This window comes from Capricornis sumatraensis, chromosome 2, assembly GCF_032405125.1.
Source record: "Capricornis sumatraensis isolate serow.1 chromosome 2, serow.2, whole genome shotgun sequence".
NCBI classification, from domain to species: domain Eukaryota; kingdom Metazoa; phylum Chordata; class Mammalia; order Artiodactyla; family Bovidae; genus Capricornis; species Capricornis sumatraensis.
In genome coordinates this window covers 211,175,581-211,196,389 of record NC_091070.1, presented here as the reverse complement: position 1 = coordinate 211,196,389, position 20,809 = coordinate 211,175,581, and the positions used below count along the sequence as shown (strand labels likewise).

The 20,809-nt window shown below is 40.8% G+C and overlaps 1 protein-coding gene and 1 long non-coding RNA gene across 2 annotated transcripts; both read right to left on the bottom strand.

Moving 5' to 3' along the window:
* Positions 1-1,313: 1,313 nt before the first annotated feature.
* On the bottom strand, positions 1,314-6,971 carry LOC138074176 (uncharacterized). Its single transcript, XR_011144442.1, has 2 exons — positions 2,933-6,971; positions 1,314-2,082 (listed from the first exon to the last, which is right to left on the bottom strand). It is a non-coding gene; the product is annotated as an uncharacterized lncRNA (long non-coding RNA).
* A 1,310-nt stretch (positions 6,972-8,281) lies between these two features.
* SFPQ (splicing factor proline and glutamine rich) lies at positions 8,282-16,606 on the bottom strand. The gene is made up of 10 exons (XM_068966229.1): positions 15,665-16,606; positions 14,774-14,962; positions 14,170-14,471; positions 13,976-14,071; positions 12,974-13,170; positions 12,791-12,875; positions 12,272-12,389; positions 11,834-11,882; positions 11,632-11,753; positions 8,282-9,223 (listed from the first exon to the last, which is right to left on the bottom strand). Exons 1-10 carry the CDS (start codon positions 16,532-16,534, stop codon positions 9,086-9,088), a joined length of 2,166 nt encoding a protein of 721 aa, XP_068822330.1. The 5' UTR covers positions 16,535-16,606; the 3' UTR covers positions 8,282-9,085.
* Positions 16,607-20,809: the final 4,203 nt, after the last annotated feature.

The following is a 20,809-nucleotide window of genomic DNA, read 5'->3' as shown; positions in this document are numbered from 1 at the left end:
ACCTACTAAGCAGTTGCTTTGATGCTCAGTCACTGTCACGTTAGAATCTGTTGTGACTTTGCTATCTCATGGACTACACAGCACACCAAGCTCCTGTCTTTACACCATCTCCTGTAGTTTGTTCAAATTCACATCCATCTAAGTCAGTGATGCTAACTATCTCATCCTATGCCACCTCTGAAGCAATTAACAATTGCTGATCACATGGTAACTCCAAGACTAAAACTTATGAAGACTGAAGGCAATTTTAAAGGCCACACCGGGCAGCACATGAGATCTTAATTCCCCAATCAGGCCTCAAACCTGTACCCCGTGCACTGGTCCACTGGACAGCCAGAAGTCCCTGAAGGCAATTTTTAAGATACTGACAGCTAAACCTGTGAATAAATAAGGGCATCAGGTTGATTAGTTATTAAGAAGCTGGGGGGGAAAAAAAAGGCTGAAACAGCTCTGCCAAAAAGGCCTCAAGAAATATAATATGGAATGACCTCAATGCCACTGAGAAATAAGTTGCTGACACAGAAAATTCTAGAAAATAGAAAAATCCTACTTAAAAAACAAAACCAAAACAAATTCCCATCTTGAAACATTTTTATTCAACAACAGGTTGATTCCTCTCTCTGCTCTTTTCCTCACTGGTTTTCAGGACAGTTCACGTAATCCTGCCAATTAAAAGGAAACAATTATTCCAAAAGTCGTAATAATTAGGTATCAAGGTCTCAAATTTATTTATCAGCAACAATCAAATAAACTTTAAACAAAGAATGTGGTAGCATAAGTATTTGATTATCTTTAGATAAATAAGGGTTAAGCAGCACAAATAATTTTAATACCAGACTCACCTGGCGAGTTTATTAAATTTTATTTCCATCTTCTACAACAACTTTTAGTGACAACCAAACTCTTAAAAGGCAGATCTCTTCAAGACACTCCATTAATTGGCACCCTCTGATGGCTTGGGCAGTAAAGAATCTACCCTCAATACAGGAGACCCAAGTTTGATCCCTGGGTCAGGAAGATCTCCTGGAGAAGGCAATAGCAATCCACTCCAGTATTCTTGGCCTGAGAAATCCCATGGACAAAGGAGCCTGGCAGGCTACAGTCCATGGGGTTGCAAGAATCAGACACAACTGAGCAACTAATAATTTCTAAGGTGTAAGACACAGATCTCAGTTCTCCCATTTCTGCTTAAAACTCAACTGAATTAAAATGTAATTCAACTGATTAATAGCCCTTTATACCTAAGTGATACCATGAACAAATGCAATTTTTGTTACATCAGACAGGTAAGCTGTCTACAGCCAATTTTGTAAAAAAAAAAAAAAAAAAAAAAGAACCTTTACTGGAACACAGTCATTGTCCATTTGTCTACATAATGTCTATGACTGCTTTTTAGCCAGAAAAGCAGAGTTGAATTGCCCTTTAAAATTGCCAACCCTCTAGATTTTGTTTTCCATCTATTCTATCAGTGACTCCACCACTTAACTATCTGGATGAAAAATAGGAACTTAAAATCTTCTTCCTCTGCATTGTTATATGGATGTAAAGGTAAATAGAGCTATATGTTTTTATTAAAAACTGTTTTTTAATAAAGTCCCTGTTTTTCCCGAGGCTTTAGCCAAACAAGACTAAACCCATGGGCTACTACACCTCAGAAGACTTAAAAAAAAAAGATGATTAAATATTTAAGTAAATGTTATAAAAATATACTTGCTACAAAAAAGTTTTAACATAGAAGAAATTAAAATGAGATATCCACAAAAGTAGTTATCTTACACCACCCAAGATTCCTTCTGAAGACATTTTTTTTTAAGATGTTTTTTGATGTGGACCATTTTAAAAGTCTTTATTGAATCTGTTACAAGACCGCTTCTGTTTTTTGGCATGTGGGAGTCTAACTCCCTGCTAGGGACTGAACCCTCACCCCATGCATTAGAAGGCGAAGTCATAACCACTGGAGTTCCTGAGAACAGTTTAGAGTCAAGAATCTCAACTTACCTTGATACTTCATCAGTCTAACAAGTTGTGGCTTTCTTTCTTGATCAGCTCATGCTGTGTGATGTCTTGAAAACTTATATCCACCTATCATTAAAACACAACTTTGTTATGACAACGTATTTGGCATATCTTGAACATTTTTGAACTGATTTTTAACATGTACACATTATTCTGACATCAACAGGTATATATTTTAGCATAGGTTTGGATTTCAATAGTGGTTTGTTTTTTTTTTTGGCTATGGGCTTCCCCTGTGGTTCAGACAGTAAAAAGAATTCACCTGCAAGGGAGAAGACCTGGCCTCGATCCCTGGGTTGGGAAGATGTCCTTCAGTACTCTTGCCTGGATAATTCCATGGACAAAGGAGCCTGGCAGGCTGCTGTCCATGGGGTTGCAAAGAATTAGACACAACTGAGCAACGTTCACTCTCACAGTTACTGTTTAGGTAAGACCTGGCACTGTAGTATGTATTTATTAGAAAAAATCTTGCATCATTAAGTGAACTCCTGAAGCACAAACCCATGTTGTTCAAAGGTCAAATGTACTTAAGGAATTCTCCCTACCAGTGACGAAACAATTGTTCTTCACAATTTCTAATGTAAAAGGAATCTCAAGATTTCTGAATTGGTCCAAAGTTGATTTTAGAGTACCACAAAATACAGTATTTCTCCACAAATTCAAGCCTTTCCTGATCTAATGCCATCTTTTTCTTCTATTGTTTAACATTTTTGTAGTAAGTATTCCCAGCCTTTTTTCTTTCCAACTCATATACACCCACACACATCTATTTAAAAAAACAAAAATACAGGGGTATCAAGAGGTGAACATCTTAAAAATCAAATGGCTTTCACCCCACAGTTAAACAAAATCATTTAACCATTAAATAGAAACCAAACCCCAAATCCTTAATAGGTAGACTTTCAAGGAAGCTTACTTCAAGTGAATGAGCACTCCAGTTATCAGCCAACATCAATCATTCTTACCTAAAGAATAATAAGAAAAAGTTAATATAAAAGACAAGGGCATGAAGATTTGAAATGCTAGTTAAATTTCAAAATTTAAAGAGTAAAATTTGAGAAACAAAGATTGGGGGCAAGTTACAGCATAAAACATAGGAAGAAACTTCATGGGGGCAGGGTGGAATCTAAAATCATTCTGAAGTAGCAGTAGACACCTGAATTAGAGTGAGAACTGTATCTTCTTTGTATTTACAAAAGCCTAACTGCATCCTCACCAGTCTGAGCACAATGAAGTTTGACTGCAACCCAAAATATACTATCCCTTATGTGAAGGTATGTGACAACGTTCACCTTACCAAATGAGTTCTAACATCGGCTCTTTTCATATAGAAGCACATACCCTGCTCCCCACCAAGTATGTCTTCCATCCTCAGGTGGACTGACCACCTGAGGCGTGGTCCTCCGAGAGTCCTCCAAGAGTGCCCTCCCCGTGCCACAGTACACAACAATGCAGTTGTTATCCTGCAGTCCTATATATTTGCCTCATTCTTTCCCTCTTAAGTCCTCACTGAGTTTTAAGTTACGGCAGGGAAGCTATGCCTTACCAGGACAGCAAGGAACCTGAGTTTTTCTGAGGGAGAAGACATTCACCTTCACTATGTATGCCTGGCAGAGCCACAGTGCACAAAAACCAGAAAGATCAGCCTTAATCCAAATTCCAGGTTTTTCGTCCTCCCTGACTCAGAGACTGCCAAGGGTATATGAAATAGTTCCCTGTTGCACATGTACCATCCATAAGGGATACTATATCGTTTTGCATTCTTCCTCCATTCTCCAGATTATCCTACTCTGCATACAGCCCCCTTTTCACCCTCTGAATAAATCTTTTCAGCACTGGTGTTCAAAAGCAACATTTAAGTTTGATGGTTTACCAACAACTGTGTGTTCCACAGTTGAGTCTTAAAAATTGCCAATCATTATCTAGCAGCAATGACAGATGATTAGGAGCAGCCAAATCCTCTGAATTCTTTCCCTAACAGGCAGCCGTTTGAGAACTGCACTAGCTGACAGAGCACTGAAACGTTATCAGCTAAAGCCCAAACCAAATAAAGGCCCAGAACAAACATCCCAGCTCTCTAAAACCTATCCAAAATCATTAATGTTAAGGCAGTAAATGCAGGACTGTGGATCATGTCACTGCAGCTGACAATGATTAACAATAAGAAACATGCAACCCCCATTAAGGTTAAAAGTCCAAAACTAGTCACACGCATCTTTCTCGGGAAAAATGAGACTATTATGCATTCTTTGTAGGTTTTGCAACCTTATATGAAGAGCACCCATTGCATTTCTTTCAACTTTCATAAAGCACCGGTATCTATTCCCAAGGGCCTAACAGTACGAAAATGCATTCTGGCATCACACCTCTGAACTTGCGACCATTGTCATTAAAAATAATTTTTGTTTGTAGTAAGAAAAGACTATGAAATACAATGCAAGCACCTGGAATATAGTTACTATTGAAACCCGTTTATCCCGTTTTTTGACTGATTTTTAAAAAGACCCTCTGCACTAAAATTCACAAATTACAGCTACATACAAATCGAAACTAGTAAGAATCAACTTAAGTCACAGGTTTCTCATTGAAAGTGCAAAAGCCTATCATCTTGAAATAAGCAGAATGAAGCAAAATCACCCCCCAACCCGATGATGTTCACATATTAAGTACATTCTCTCAAAAGTGCTATTGACTGTTAAGAAATAAACCTGATCTTTTATTTCTAAACAATCACTGAGCCACGGTAGCCAAGTGTTGGCTACCAACTTCATGGATTATGCCATAGGAAAACCCCATCAGAATTGCATGCCAATTTCGTGACACTATTGTCACTAATACTGAGCATTATGTTTGATGTACATTGTATTACTAATACAGAGCTAAACTAGTCACCATTTATTCTTTCATCTAGCAGGAGTCACGTCATTTGGTTGAATGGACTGCGTATTAAAGTTAGAAGACTGTCCCCACCATGTGCTTGCCAAAGAGCAAGCCATTTTTCTTGATACAAAAGAAATTCTCATAATCATGAAGAGTTTTGCCAACATTTATGCGAAGTAAATCAAACTTTCCAGTTACAGAGCAGAAAACATTATACATGAAAGCTATTTCTCATGCATGCTAGCTAAAAATCAGTTCATAGACCAATGTTCAGTTGAATTGAGGTCTGGAACAACTGTCGAGGCAAAGCTTAAATCCTGAACAACATAGAGGGTGCTTTTGAAGACTTACTATTTTGGTAATCGAACAGTTTGGATTGCAACATCTCATCCCTAAAAAGCTAAGGGAACCAAATTCAAAAAGCTACCCTGAACATTTGCAGTTATCCTACAGAATACGACGAAGTCTTACAGTTGGGAAATGATTCCCAACATGTATTCAATAGGCAAGTCAACATGCCACACCATCTTCCCCCAGGTTTAGAGTATAGACATATTTAGACAAATCACAGAGCTTGAACTATTCATGTTAGATTCCCCTCTATGCCCCCAGTTAATAACAAAGCTGTTCCCATGGAGCCCATTTTAAAAATGTTCAAATCACATTGCAAAAAAAAAAAACTGTACTTTTAGTTTTAATTCACTCAACCCTGTAGAGTAATAACCAAGATTACACTCTGAAATTGATATTGCTGACCTATGGGGAGGTCAGTTTGCTACAACAGAAACTAATTGTCACATGCTGTATACAGTCTGTGTCAAGATGCTAAAAGCACTCTACTTTCCAAACATGGTATGGTCCCCTCTCCCCCACACCACTGATGTGTTTCATGTTATCTTCAGTTACGATGCAACTAAAACCCACACAACTGAATCAGATACATACCAAATACTCAAGTTTGCACTTTTTATCTGAGAACTGCAACAGCACTGAATTCTGCCTGACAAATTACAGCTCTAACCCAAACCCACGCAGTTTTGACATAAGCTAGCTTTATCATACACGTGTTAGGTGCTGCACTGTAATTTCATTGTCAGAAGTATGATGTCAGAATGCCCACGGAATAAAAGTACATAGCAAGTCACCAAGTTAGATTATATTGCTTGTTACCTACCTGTATGCAGTCGGCAATGAGAATCTCGGAGCAAGCAGGAATACTACATCCGGGTCCTAATGTCCATTGCCATTTGCGGTACTACGTTCCTCACAGTTACGCACTGCAGAAATGCTGGCTAAATGCAGTTATGTAGCAGGCCACTACTTTTAATAGTGCACAATTGCAGTCCAAGAACACCAGAAAATATTCCGCCACAAACTTAGTGGCTTGCCCAAGCAAAGCCAAGTATCTAAATTTTGATCTGCCATGATATGCCACTTATAAAAATTGCACAGGCGTAACATTACAATTTCCCAAATTGTCTATTTGTATTAGTGATATAATACATCTAATAAAGAGTGGTGGGGTTTTACAGTACTTCTTAGAAGTTTAATTAGTGTTTTAAGCGAAGAGGATTATGGTTTCACTAAACATGAACCAATGGGTTAAGTTTCTAAAGTCCTATTAAATACACTGGGATCTCTTAGAGAATGCAGTTTTTAAAGATAAGGAGTAATAAGAGGAGCAGTTAGTTTAAAAACAATCAAGCGTTCCTCTTAAAATTATGAGAGAAAGTGGAGAAGAGGAAATGGGGGCAGGTGGTTTCTTTAAATGAGAAGACTGGCCAAAATTTTACCTCTCAACTACTACCTTCCCTTCCCCACCCCAAGTTTCGTAAATCAGCTTTTAGGAATATACTTTTTAAGATGATTTAAATTCACATTAGGCTATGATATACATTGCAGGACTTGTTGAAAGTCTGAGTAGCTTACAACCCTTGATACACTGCTATTTCAGTGATAAAAGTCAAAACTTAGTTAAAACTAAGCAACATTATTTGCTAAACAATGTTTAGCAATTCTACACAGTAAGGCTACCAAAACCACAACTTTTAGGAGATAATCCATTAGCATCCTTCACCACTCTTCAAAGGTACAGTACTACGAAAAGCTTATTTTAGGGGTCTGTGCCAGCATCCCTTACAAAGAAAGGCATGTAATCTGAAAAATAAACTGAAACATTAATTTTATAGGCAGATTTTCCCATTTCCCCACCAGCCCCCACCCACACATTCAAGTTCACCCTCTGTGGGTGTCCCATGAACACCCCTTATTTTCTTATCATTAACGGAGTCCCTACCATACAATCCAAATTGTAATGGACTCCTTTCAAATCAAGACCCTTGTTTCCAGTACAGAAAATCTCATACATTATCACCAATTAATGACTTGGGACAAAACTTCCTCCTATAATTATGGTAGAACTACTCATTTCCAAGTGTCTTGGTGAACAGAAATAATGAACATTTTCTAACGAGATTCTCTCCCTTAATTAGCACACCAGGTACCTGTCAGTCACACAGCCAGAATGTGGTGGCATGCCTTTATACCCCACTAGTGTTTTAGTATTAACAGGTTTCCTATGCCCAGTGCTCAATTGTTTCAACTCTAGGTTTCCCTTTGTACTCAGGCACAATACTAAACTTACTTCAGCATTTAAACCAAGATTTGATTTAGAATTTTACTTTTGCCAATTAACACTAAAAGAGGTGAAAGGAGGAAGACACATTCCACAGTAAGAGTTCTATAATGTACAAATTTGAATGGAAACATAGCTAAAATCAAAGCCAAACCATTCAATTACTTTACCTACTACTTTTAGGAAATTGTTTCTCTGCTTATATATACACTGGGAAAGCAGGTGTTCCCATTGTACTAACAGACACCAGTAACAAACTATTTTATTAATAAGTCAAAATGTCTCTGATGGAAGGAGAGTCAATGAAGTTGACGTTAAACTGACACCACCATCGAAACACTCCGAAAGCTTTATGGTGGGAGGAAGGAACATCTGTACTGTGTAGCACGAGCAACTCTCTCCAGGTTTTGTGCCACATCAAAAGGAAACTATGAAAAACAAAAATGTTTCGTAAGAATGGTTCTCTCCCACCCTATGTTATTAACAGTCACTACAAGCTCGTAGAAAACAGACTAGGTTTTTTTCATAGTCCTACAGATTTTGCCCAATAGAAGTAGCACAAGGAGATGTAAGTTAGAGTACAAGTATATACATTTCTAACCTACTTTATGATTAACTACACCTCTTATTTTTGAATTATTCACACTAAACTCCACCTTTATAAATCACTTAAAAGTAATACATGAAAAGGCTTCATGTTTAACAATCTTTAATTCAAATGTGAAAGTTCAATACAAGCCGTTTGTAGGGCTTGGGACTCGTTTTTTAAAAAACAAGAATGGAGGAATGCAACAAAATGATCTTTCCACTTTTTCTTCAGAAACTTTCAAGGAAAGAATAGATCACAGGGCCATAAAAGATCCATTTAAGTCATACCCACTTTCTCCCCCTACCAATAGTCTTACACCCATTCCATAATCTTGATACACATTCCTGAATGAAGATTTACAATTCAGCTTTGCTTACATAGCCATTTAAAAATACTTAGCACCAGCTTGCTTCCTTGCCAAACAAATCAAATCATGAAACTACTTCAATAAGCGTTTCTTTTTAAAACAAGGGGGTACTTATAAGTAGAAAGCAATACTTAGCCTACAAATAACATTTCCCAGAAATGGCATATGCCATTCAAAGGCCTAGACACTCTTATGCTTTCCAAGTGGAATACCTAGCCTAATGTGCATAGAAGCATGAATGGCAAAGTTGAAGATCAATATCATAACTATTTTTTCTATTTATTTGAAGCACAGTAAAAAAAAAAATTGGTACACTTTGGAAATTCAGTGGCACAGGTACACTGCCGTAACTTGAGGGACATTATACAGTTTAAAAAAAAAAAAGGAAAAAAAAGGAAAAAAAAAAAAATTCCCCTGTGGCAAACACTGCATTACATAATTTTACCTGCCCCAACAGACCATTTACAAATATTAGGTCAATAAACTGCTAACATCCATAAAAAGGTTGCTTTCTTACTAAAATGCAAGAATTTAAAAGATTGGTTATCTAAACAAGAAAAGACAAAAACAAACTGGAATGAAAGCCTAGATATCACATCTAAAATCGGGGTTTTTTGTTTGGGCCTTCATACTCTTCTCTCCCTCTACCATATCCTGCTGGAGTTCCAGGCCCCATTCCTCTAGGACCCTGTCCACCCACAGGTCCCGCACCTCCCTGCCCAAAGCGCTCAGTACGCTATTGGAACAGTAATTAACAGTTCATTATATGTAGTTGATGTCCATGTGTGTTAAGTAAATATTTTAGAAGGTTCCGTAGTCAACGTTCGTCGATACAATCACCAATGAGTCGATCCACAGGTACCGGGAACATAGAAAGGAAAAAAGGGTAATTTGAAAATTAGTTTACGATAATACATGCCTTGTGGTATGTTCCCACTTGAGCCATTCTCATACACCTGTTTCAAAGAATAGATCTTCCCTGTAGTGCTAAAAAATTTAAGAATTAGTGCAGATGTGAAAACCCATTCCAAAATGAGTTTTAAGAAATTTCACATCAGATTAACCCACTGAAAAGCTTACAAACTTCTCGCTTTCAAGGTCTGAACAGGAAATTTAATTTCCAAGTAAGCCTAACAAGCCCAACCAGACAGATTCAATTCACTCAATGAAGTGACAAAGACCTACTCACCAGTTAGTGGTATGTGCTGCATAAGAAACCTTGTGCTTTTCAAGATCTTAAGACACATCTGCTAAGTTGCAGAAATCTTAAAAGGTTCAAAGTTTTTAATAAAATGCTACCAGACTACAAAAAGAAAAAGAATAGAAGACTAACAGGTTTAGTCACTTAACCGGCACAGTAATTTGATTTAAAAGTGTTGCCATATTCTCTCCAAGTATATCACCTTCACAGCCATCACTACATAAAACCAGAGAAATTATGTTCACAGTACTGTTCTTTATAGTTGCAAATTAACTGAATATACAGCCCACCCTCCTAACAGCCCAACTTTTCGTTTTCCCTTATGTCTGTGAAAAGTCCCGACAATTATGATTCCGTGTTTTGGGTGTCTCCCAAACAGCATTAATACCAAGCTTAAGTGACTGCAGTAAAGCAGGACTTTATTCCATCTTGTTTTAGATTAATTCTAGTCCTAGAAACCTATGATCCCAAACACAGTAACCCTACAGATATGCAAGCACAGCAGCCTGAGCTATCTTTCAAATTCATATAAAGCAGACCAATCATTAAGAGTATTGCTCAAAACACAAAACAAAGCCCCAAAACAATCCAACAAAACCCCCCAGAAATTAAAAAAAGGTATCAGGGTTTAAAACTGTTATAATAAATAATTTCAATATGCTTTCTATAAAATACTACAGGGCTACTTAAGACTAAATCCTAACCCTTCAAACTATTTCAAAATCCTAACTAGGTTTTCAGCAGATTGTATTATCTCAAAAAGGTGAAAAGGAAATTTGGGGGTTTGTTACCACATCTTAGAGTCCAGAAGCTATACGTCACAAGGACTATAACATCTGAACTGTGGGAACATCGTGTCAAATTAGTTACAAATTTGATATAGAACCTATATCTATTAGGAAGCATATAAACCAAAATATAACACATTATTTTTAAAATTCATTTTGAAGCTAACAGCACTACATTTAACCCTCCAACTATTTATGATTCTAATCTTCAAAGCCTAAAGTAGATGAGGCCCCATTCTAAATCCTTATTATTTGTAAAATGAATCTAGTGAGCTATATACTGCAGCTTCTCTCCTTTGCCAAAAGACTGTAGATGAACTAATTAGATTCAACTCGGTTGTGACAAAGCACTTTTCTCCAAACCCACCTCTACAGCCAATATTCAGTTCTTCTAAGGATTGTAAAATCCCGATATCACCACTCAGACCAATTCTCTTGGTTGTCCTAAAGGATCCTGACAGGCTATCTATACAGCTAAAATATGACACCATCAAGAAGGTTCAGATCAAATGCACACAACTAGTATGCTAAAAAATAACAGTGACTTTTGCTATTCTGTAGCAAAAGAGATGTCCATTTATTTTAGAAAGTACACCTAAAGACAGGCCCAACAGGAGGGAAACGACGAGTCCGAAGACTAAACAATTCCCTTTTCATGGATAAAGTCACACCAAATGTAGGTCAAAGGCCTACACATCGCTAAAACATGCCTAAAGCTACAAGCTACAAACAAGTCTGATTCACACTTATGGCAAATACCAGCTTTATGAATGACAGCTTGCCATTTGATTACTCTCACTTGGATGTAGAATAATCAGTAGTATCTAACATTTAGAATTTGGATTTGCCATGAACTATTGTGCAAAAGTACACAAGCAATATAATGGAAAGCACCTCAGTCTACTTATTGCCAAAGATAACTCCCAACATACTACTAACAGTATCGACTTTTTGTTGGCAACCTTATCAGGTGAGGTTACCACATTGAGTTCTTCTATGTTGCCAAGGTATTCATCAATATTACGGATTTACACGATAGGGGAACTAAGAGAAGTCCAGTCACCTACTTAAAAAAACAAAAACAAAAAAAACACACACACATAAGTTGTGAGAATGAGAATTTCCTTTTGAACTATGTCCCACAAGATACATTACCATGTCGCTTCCCATCATGGAACCACTCATTGTTGCCGGTGGAACTCCAGGATTAGCTTCATAACCTATGCCACCACCACCACCTAGAGGTGGAAATTTCTGGCCTCCTGAGCCATAGGGATCTAGGAAACAAAAATGCTGGTTACCACTCAACCAAAATACTGCTCTTCATTAATACTACTAATTTAATTTTCATTCTTACCTCCCATGTTCATTGCTCCTCCACCACCCATTCTCATGTCTCTTTCTCTCTGAAAATAAAAAAAAAAACAAACCTTTCATACACTTGCACTAAATCCATACCAAGCATTCTTAACTTGGTAACTCTTAACTTGGAAATTCCCTAAGCTTAACAAAAATTGTTTTCAACTTAAAGGAAAAAACCAATTAGGCAATTTTTTAAAAGATGCCATTATCAAAAAACCTATAAACCAAGCTTCTTCCTAACCAATGAAATCTTTTGGCCCACCCAAAGAGAAGGTAAAACTCAAGGCCTATCAATCATAAACACTTGGGTTAAAAACAAAGAAAAAGGCAGAAAAGCTACCACGTGAAAAGTGATATTTAACTGAATAAACTGCACCCTAGGTATCCACAAATTCTGTAGAGAACTCTGATTACATTGCAAAAGTTTACTTACTGGATCCATATAGCCCATCCGACTATAACTTTCCTCTCTTTGGCGTCTCATCTGTTCTTCCATCTCACGTTGACGAATCATCATCTCTTCTTCCCTCCTACGTCGTTCTTCCTCTTGCCTGGAAATATTCATCGAGTACATAAACAAAAACTTTTTATGCACATTAGTAGTTTACTTAAGAGCATTACAGCAAACGAAGTTTGGGACAGTGACTAAGACGAAAAGCCATAAATGTATTCCAGCAAAGTAAATGAGCCATATAACAGAAATCTCTATTTTGCAATTTAAGCATTAAACCAACACTGACGTATTTAACATCTCTGTACCTCAACTGACTCACCTGCAAAATTTAGGTACACTTAACACTGAAACAATGGCAACCCACTCGTGTTCTTGTCTGGAGAATCCCAGGGACGGGGGAGCCTGGTGGGCTGCCGTCTCTGGGGTCGCACAGAGTCGGACACGACTGAAGCAACTTAGCAGCAGCAACACTGAAACTAAGGTTTGACAAAACTGTACCTCAATTGCATCTCTTTACGTTTCTGCATTTCTTGATTGTGCAGTTCTTCCATGCGTCTTAGTTCTTCCTGGCGTCTCATTAGATCTGAACATTGGAAAATTCTGTTATAGATTCACATTAACAAATTCTAGTAAGCTCAAAAGGCAAATGATCCTACTGGCAAAATTCAGAAGGTATTTTACCTTGACGCAAAAGATTTGCCTGATGTTCATGATAGGCATCTTCCATTTCACTTTCCAATTTGTCTTTTGCATCTTTCATGTTTTTTTCAACTTGTTCCCTCTGCTGTTTTTCCATTTCATCAAGGGACTTCCACCGCTGAGAATACTCATACTCAAATGTCCCATGCTGGGCAAAACGAGGAGGGGTTTCTCTCTCCCTGACAATATTTAAATATGAACCAATTTATGGATGCACACAAGAAATATACGTAATCTGATATCCCCTAAAAAACACTGGTCCTTCCACTGGCTCTCACTTCTAAGAAATACTGGAAGGCAAAAATCACCTTGATTCGTAATTATCTCTTTACACATACCAGGATGATACTAGACAGTAACATAGGCAATGAGGATCAATCCTACCTTCCCCACTGTCCTAATTCCACTTCCCAAGCCAAGTTTCAATTCAAAGAATATTTTTCCAACTTTGAAAAACCAGATATCTACAATACATCTTAACAACTGTTAAAACAAAACAAGATTGCGTATAAAATCTACCTACCACAGAAACAAACACTAGGTATTTGAATGACTGCTTCAAAACAGGTACAAACACTAGGTATTTGAACGACTGCTTCAAAACCTATGTTTTCATTAAGCATATCTAAGATTTTTGTACATATTAAGCAAAACTGAAAAATTATCAAGTTCTCCGAACTTATGGTTACTGAAGGGGAAAGGACAGTTAGAGTTTGGGTAAGACATGCACACGTTCCTATTATTTAAAATAGATAACCAACAAGAACCTACTGTACAGCACAGAGAACTTTGCTCAGTGCTACAGGGCAGACAGGATGGGAGGGGCATTTGGGGGAGAATGAATACATGTATGGCTGAGTCCATTTGGAGTTCACCTGGAACTATCGAACACTGTCAATCTGCTATACTCTAAAACAAAATTAAAAGTTTAAAACAAAAAAAAATGAACAAGTTCTCTTTTGTACTTTAAGAGATTGTTCTTACTTTTGATACATTGGATTCTTCTGGGCAAGTTTTTCAGGAAGACCGTCTTCATCATCTAACTGTTCAAGTGGTTCCACAATGACTGGACGAGGAGTTCTAACAACAAAAACAGTTCCATCTTAATTTTGTTCCATCTATATTGCAATTTCTTCATTAAGTTAATAAGAGTTACGAAGATAAACATATAAACTTACGTTGTCAGTAAGAAAACACCTTCACTGCATCTTTCAAATGCTTTTCTTGCTGCTGGTTTAGAAGCAAATTCAACAATGCCTTTCCCTGTAGATCTTCCACGATCATCCACAATTACAACAGCCCTTTCAATAGGACCAAACTGGCTAAAGGCTTCTTCCAACAGTTCATTGGAAACATAAGGTGAAAGATTTCGAACAGAAAGGGCAGCAGCATGTGTGGCAAATCGAACCCGAAGCTGTCTACCTCTCATGGGTGTATCATCAAGTTCAGCTTTAGCTATTTCAGCCAACGCTCTAGATTCCTGCAAGCATCAAGACATACACTAAAAGTTAATGACCTCAAAACTGGCTAACGCCCACCCTAAAATTGTTACAAGTCTAACCCCCAATCCTATTCTTCTGCCAGCTCAGTTCAACTTATCTCCAAGCAGTCTTCCCTGACACTTACCCACCCAATCCCCCTTTTTAAATACTATTATGCACTACACAGCAGCTACATCTTTTCTGTTAGTGATGAAAACTTTATAAAGTTGCTGGTTCAAAAAACACTATGTAGTAGTAAAAAAAGAGAATTCCACCAGAAAAACACAAAAACAAAACTCACAAGCTTAATAAATCCAAATCCTTTGCCTTTGTTTATAAAAACTTCTCCTGGTTCTCCATATTTAGCAAAAAGTCTTTTGAATTCATCCTCTGTGATGTCTGCAGGTAGATTACCAACAAACAACCGACAGCGCTGGGTGTAAGTTTTCTCTCCAGGCCTCCTCAGAAGTGACAAGTTGGCTTTAAACCCCTGATATAAAAGGAAGGAAACTTTCAGATACAAGGTACCTCTCCAAGTAGGAAGAAGGTACCTCTCCAAGTAGGAAGAAGCAATAGTCTTTTCCCCAAACTGAATATGTTACCAGTCCAATAGGGGTTGCTCTTCTGTTGCCTTTAAAGATCATATTACATGTCTAACCGGACTTCCAAAGTAATCACTCATAACATTAAAGAGCCGAAACCATCATAATACTCTTGAGAAGTCTCTTTGAAGAGTAGGCTCTGTATCAGGAACCTCGTCAATCGTTTATGCCTAAAGTCCCTGACAGCATCAAAACTATAGTGGACAGAAATCAAAAGGGTGGAAGAGTATCAATAAAACGATTAAAACTGTTGTCAACGACGAAACCTGTGGCTAAGCGTTAAGAGAAAAACTCGCCCGATGTCGTCGATCCTAAATTTCAAGCTATACTCTTTACTCTGGACCCCAGGATCCGTTAGCTTTAACAGGGCCCATCAAACTTTCCTCAAGCCACCCGCTGCCAGCCCGGAAGCCTCCCCAGGGATGCCGCTAGCGGACCCACGCCGTCCGCCCCTCAATCGCGCAGCCCCGCCCACCCACCCCCGCCTCCCGCGCGCAGGCGCCCTTTCCGGCCTCCGACAAAATGGAGGGCGGGGAGGGGGGCCGCCGCCATCTTAGGAAAACCGACGCGTAGCTCAGGTTGACACTCACCTCAGAGTCCGAAATCTTCTCCTCGCTGCGGCCGCCGGGCCCTCCGGGCGGCGGCCCTTGGTGGTGCTGCTGGTGGTAGGGCGGATGGTGTTGCCGGCCCCCGCGGGGCTCCCCGCCACCTCGGTGCGGCGGCTTAGGGTGGCCGCCAGGAGTGCTTAGGCCCGGGCCGCCACCAGGCTTCGGCCCGCCTGGCATTTTGCCGCCCTTGGGGCCGCCGGGTCCCGGGCCCTGCTTAGGCCCGGGCACCGGGCCCCCTGCAGGTGGTGGAGGCGGCGGGCCCCCAGCCTGAGGGGGGGTGGTGGGCACCCCACTGCTCGGCGGAGCCGGGGGAGGCGCACCTGGGGGCGCCGAGGTGACAGCGGGCGGCGGGGTCGGGGTGGGACCTGGCCCCGTGGGGGCCCCCGAGGTCGGGGGTGTGGCGGGCGGCGCCGAGCCGGTGGCCGGAGGGGCGCTGCCTACTCCGGGAGCCGAACCGGGTCCTTGTGGAACGACAGACTTAGATGAGTCCTGTGGCGGCGGCGGCGGCTGCTGGTGCGGCGGCTGCTGGTGCGGCGGCTGCTGGTGCGGCGGCTGCTGATGGGGCGGCTGGTGCGGCGGGGGCTGAAGCGGCGGCGGCTGCTGTGGTGGCGGCTGCTGCGGCGGTGGCTGCTGCTGTTGCTGGTGCTGTTGCTGGTGCGGAGGCGGTGGCGGGATCTGAGGCTTGGGGCCACCCTGGCCCGGCACGGGCCCCATGGGTCCGCGATTCTGATTGAGGCCCATGCCGGGCGGCGGGGAGCGGAAGTCGTGGAGGCCGCCGCGGCCGCCTCCTCCTCCGCGTCGGTGGAAGCCGCCACCGCCACCGCCCCGGCTTCGGAACCGGTCCCGAGACATGTCTGTGGTCAAGGGGCGGTCGAGGCAAAAGCGGAGAAGACGTTCAGGGAACGTGGAGGCCACCTTGCTTCGCACAAGATGGCGGATGACACAGGCGGCGCGCCGCCTTTGTCCTCTTCTTATATAGGCCGGCTGGCATGGCCCCGCCTACTTCTCGATCGGTAGCTCCAAGAGCCAATTGCAAGCACTGTGCTTGGTGACGCTAGGTTACGAAGATCTCATCTCCCCTATTGGCTCTCGATGAGAGGCGGGAGGAATGGAGTGGTTGAAGATTTCAGTCGGCCAATGAGCGGGAAAAGAGTTGTCTGTAGGCCACCGTGATTTGCTGGGAGATATTTGAATGGGTTCTCCCCAGCAATTTTCCCGTGAAAGCAAATAGCCAGGGCCCTATCAGCTCCTGGGGAGAGACCCTTTTCTTTCTTGATTGCCCTTATGAGCAGCCTGCTGGGATCTTTCCCCAGTAAGAACAGTAGTCTCCAGTTCAAAAGCATAAATTAGCTTTGTGCTGGGCCAATGGAATTAGAGAAAATTTTACAGATTTCGTACACAGCGTTTACTGATTTGATTTTGGAACCTCATTGGAGTATTGGTTCTAGCAGTATAAATGTCTAAATAGGCTTAAGTGAGTGTTCTCTTGCTCAAAAAGGCCTTGATTTTGTGTTATATATGTAGACTATTTCGGAGAAGGCAATGGCAACCTACTCCAGTACTCTTGCCTGGAAAATCCCGTGGACGGAGGGATAGGCTGCAGTCCATGGGGTCGCGAAGAGTCGGAGGCGACTGAGCGACTTCACTTTCACTTTTCACTTTCAGGCAACCCACTCCAGTGTTCTTGCCTGGAGAATCCCAGGGATGGCGGAGCCTAGTGGGCTGCCGTCTATGGGGTCGCAGAGTCGGACACGACTGAAGCGACTTAGCAGCAGCAGCAGCAGCATATAGACTATTTACAAACACAAATCACAGAAGAAATTAAACATTTTTCTTAATTCTACCACAAAACACTTGATGAACAGATTAAGATATTTTAAAATTACCATATTAAAAAAATATATGGAATCAACCAATGAACAACATCCTTCTTATTTCGAAGTGCATGAGCCATTTCCCTTAATACCTCTCCTAATTAGTGTCATCTTGAGAATCCCAGGGACGGGGGAGCCTGGTGGGCTGCCGTCTATGGGGTCGTACAGAGTCGGACACGACTGAAGTGATTTAGCAGCAGCAGCAGCAGCAGCAGCAGAGACCTTTGGGTGGATCACTCCTCTGGTTAATATTAGCCCATGGCTCATGTCTTCTTTTCTAATTCTGTACATCATTCACCATCTGAATGGATGACCACCCAGTAATACTCTGTCAATCCTTTACCTCCTCACCTCCAGCCATCTTTCCTTCTATCCTATGTTAGCCACCCCACCCACATCGTAGTTAATCCTGTTAGTTATTGCCAGGAATAACATCCCTTAAAAAAAATCTCTTTCGGAATCCCAGCCAACATAGTAACTTCTGAGTCTGACTTCATCAGAACCACCAAACCAGGACTTGCGTGGCAGTCCAGTGGTTAGGCTTTCATGCTCCCACTGCAGGGTTCATAGGGTTGATCCCAGGTTGGGGATCTAAGATCTCACATGCCATCCAGCCAGAAAAAAGAAAAACAACTCCAAAATTTTCACTTTCACATTCATAACTTATGTCACCTAGTTTAGATGTTACGATTGCCATAACTCTTTCTCCATTATACTCACCTGGTAAAATTCTGTTTCTGGTTAGACCAAAGAGTTCACCTTCTTTAACAAGGGCTGAGGCTTTCACTTTAAATTTTGACCACAGTTCTCAAAAGGGCATTAGGCTTTTCCTGTCGATCTTACCGAATTTCCCTAGTAAGTTCACTTTCTCTCTTCCAGAGATAGTGTATTTCATGCTTTCTCTGTTCAAACTCCAACACTCTCTTCTGTCACACCCCATAACTAATGACTTCTCATATTTCTTTGAGAAAATAAAAATCACTGCATAGGAACATTCTCATCCAGCTAGAAGCCACCAGGATCTGTACCCATCATCTCTGACTTTCTTCCTGATATCATGAAAAGTGTATCTCTGCCCCTACCAAAGGGCAAGCCCTAGGCCCCCACCCACCACTCCTGCCCCAGTGATTTGGATTCCATGCTGCACCCCCCGTGCCGTCTCAGGGAATTTTCTTTGCTGTATCATCAGTTACTTCTACTGAATCATTTCCATCTTAAACAAAACCTTCTCTTTACCCTATCATCTCATTTCTTCCACTCTTCTTTGCAACAGCACTAAAATTGTCTATGCTCAGTTCAGTTCAGTTCAGTCGCTCAGTCCTGTCTGACTCTTTGCGACCCCATAGACTGCAGCATGCCAGGATTCCCTGTCCATCACCAACTCACAGAGCTTGCTCAAACTCACATGTCCATCGAGTTGGTGATGCCATCCAACCATCTCATCCTCTGTTGTCCCCTTCTCCACTTGCCTTCAATCTTTCCCAGCATGAAGGTCTTTTCCGAGGAGTCAGTTCTTCCCATCAGGTGGCCAAAGTATTAGAATTTCAGCTTCAAAATCAGTCCTTCTAATGAATATTCAGAACTGATTTTCTTTAGGATTGACTGGTTGGATCTCCTTGCTGTCCAAGGGACTCCCAAGAGTCTTCTCCACCACCACAGTTCAAAAGCATCAGTTCTTCAGTGCTCAGCTTTCTTTATGGTCCAACTCTCGCATCCATACATGACTGCTGGAAAAACCATAGCTTTGACTAGATGAACCTTTGTTGGTAAAGTAATGTCTCTGCTTTTTAATATGCTGTATAGGTTGGTCATAACTTTTCTTCCAAGGAGCAAGTGTCTTTTAATTTCATGGCTGCAGCCACCATCTGCAGTGATTTTGGAGCCCAAGAAAATAAAATCTGACACTGTTTCCATTGTTTCCGCATCTATTTTTCATGAAGTGATGGGACCAGGTGCCATGATCTTAGTGTTTTGAATGTTGTTTTAAGCCAACTTTTTCACTCTCCTATTTCAGTTCCTCTTCACTTTCTGCTATAAGGGTGGTGTCATCTGCATATCTAAAGTTACTGATACTTCTCCTGGCAATCTTGATTCCAGCTTGTGCTTCATCCAGCCCAGCATTTTGCATGATGTACTCTGCATATAAGTTAATTAAGCAGGATGGCAATATACAGCCTTGATACTCCTTCCCAATTTGCAACCAGTCTGTTGTTCCATGTCCAATTCTAACTGTTGCTTCTTGACCTGCATACAGATTTCTCAGGAGGCAGTAAGGTGGTCTAGTATTCCCATCTCTTTAAGAATTTTCCAGTTAGTTGTGATCCACACCATCAAAGGCTTTGGTGTAGTCAATAAAGCAGAAGTAGATTTTTTCTGGAATTCTGTTGCTTTTTCTATGATCCAATGGATGTTGACAATTTGATCTCTTGCTCTCCTTCCTTTTCTGAATTCATCTTGAACATCTGGAGGTTCTTGGTTCACGGACGGTTGAAGCCTTGCTTGGAGAATTTTAAACATTACTTTGCTAGATTGTGAAATGACTGCAATTGTGCAGTAGTTTGAACATTCTTTGGCATTACCTTTCTTTGGGATTGGAATGAAAACTGACCTTTTCAAATCCGGTGGCTGCTGTTGAGTTTTCCAAATTTGCTGGCATATTGAGTGCAGCACTTTCATGGCATCCTCTCCTAGGATCTGAAGTAGCGCAGCTGGAATTCTGTCACCTCCACTAGCTTTGTTCCTAGTGATGCTTCCTAAGGCCCACTTGACTTCAGACTCTAGGGTGTCGGGTTCTAGGTGAGTGATCACACCATCGTGGTTATCTGGGTCAAGAAGATCTTTTTTGTATAGTTCTTCTGTGTATTCTTTTCACCTTTTCTTAATATCTTCTGCTTCTGTTAGGTCCATACCATTTCTGTCCTTTATTGTGCCCATCTTTGCATGAAATGTTCCCATGGTATCTCTGTTTTTCTTGAAGAGATCTCTAGTCTTTCCCATTCTATTGTGTTTCTCTATTTCTTTGCATTGATCACTGAAGAAGGCTTTCTTATCTTTCCTTGCTATTCTTTGGAACTCTGCATTCAGATGAGTATATCTTTCCTTTTCTCCTTTGCCTTTTGCGTTTCTTCTTTTCACAGCTATTTGTAAGGCCTCCTCAGGCAACCATTTTGCCTGTTTGCATTTCTTTTTCTTGGGAATGGTCTTGATCACTGCCTCCTATACAATGTCATGAACCTCTTTCCATAGTTCTTCA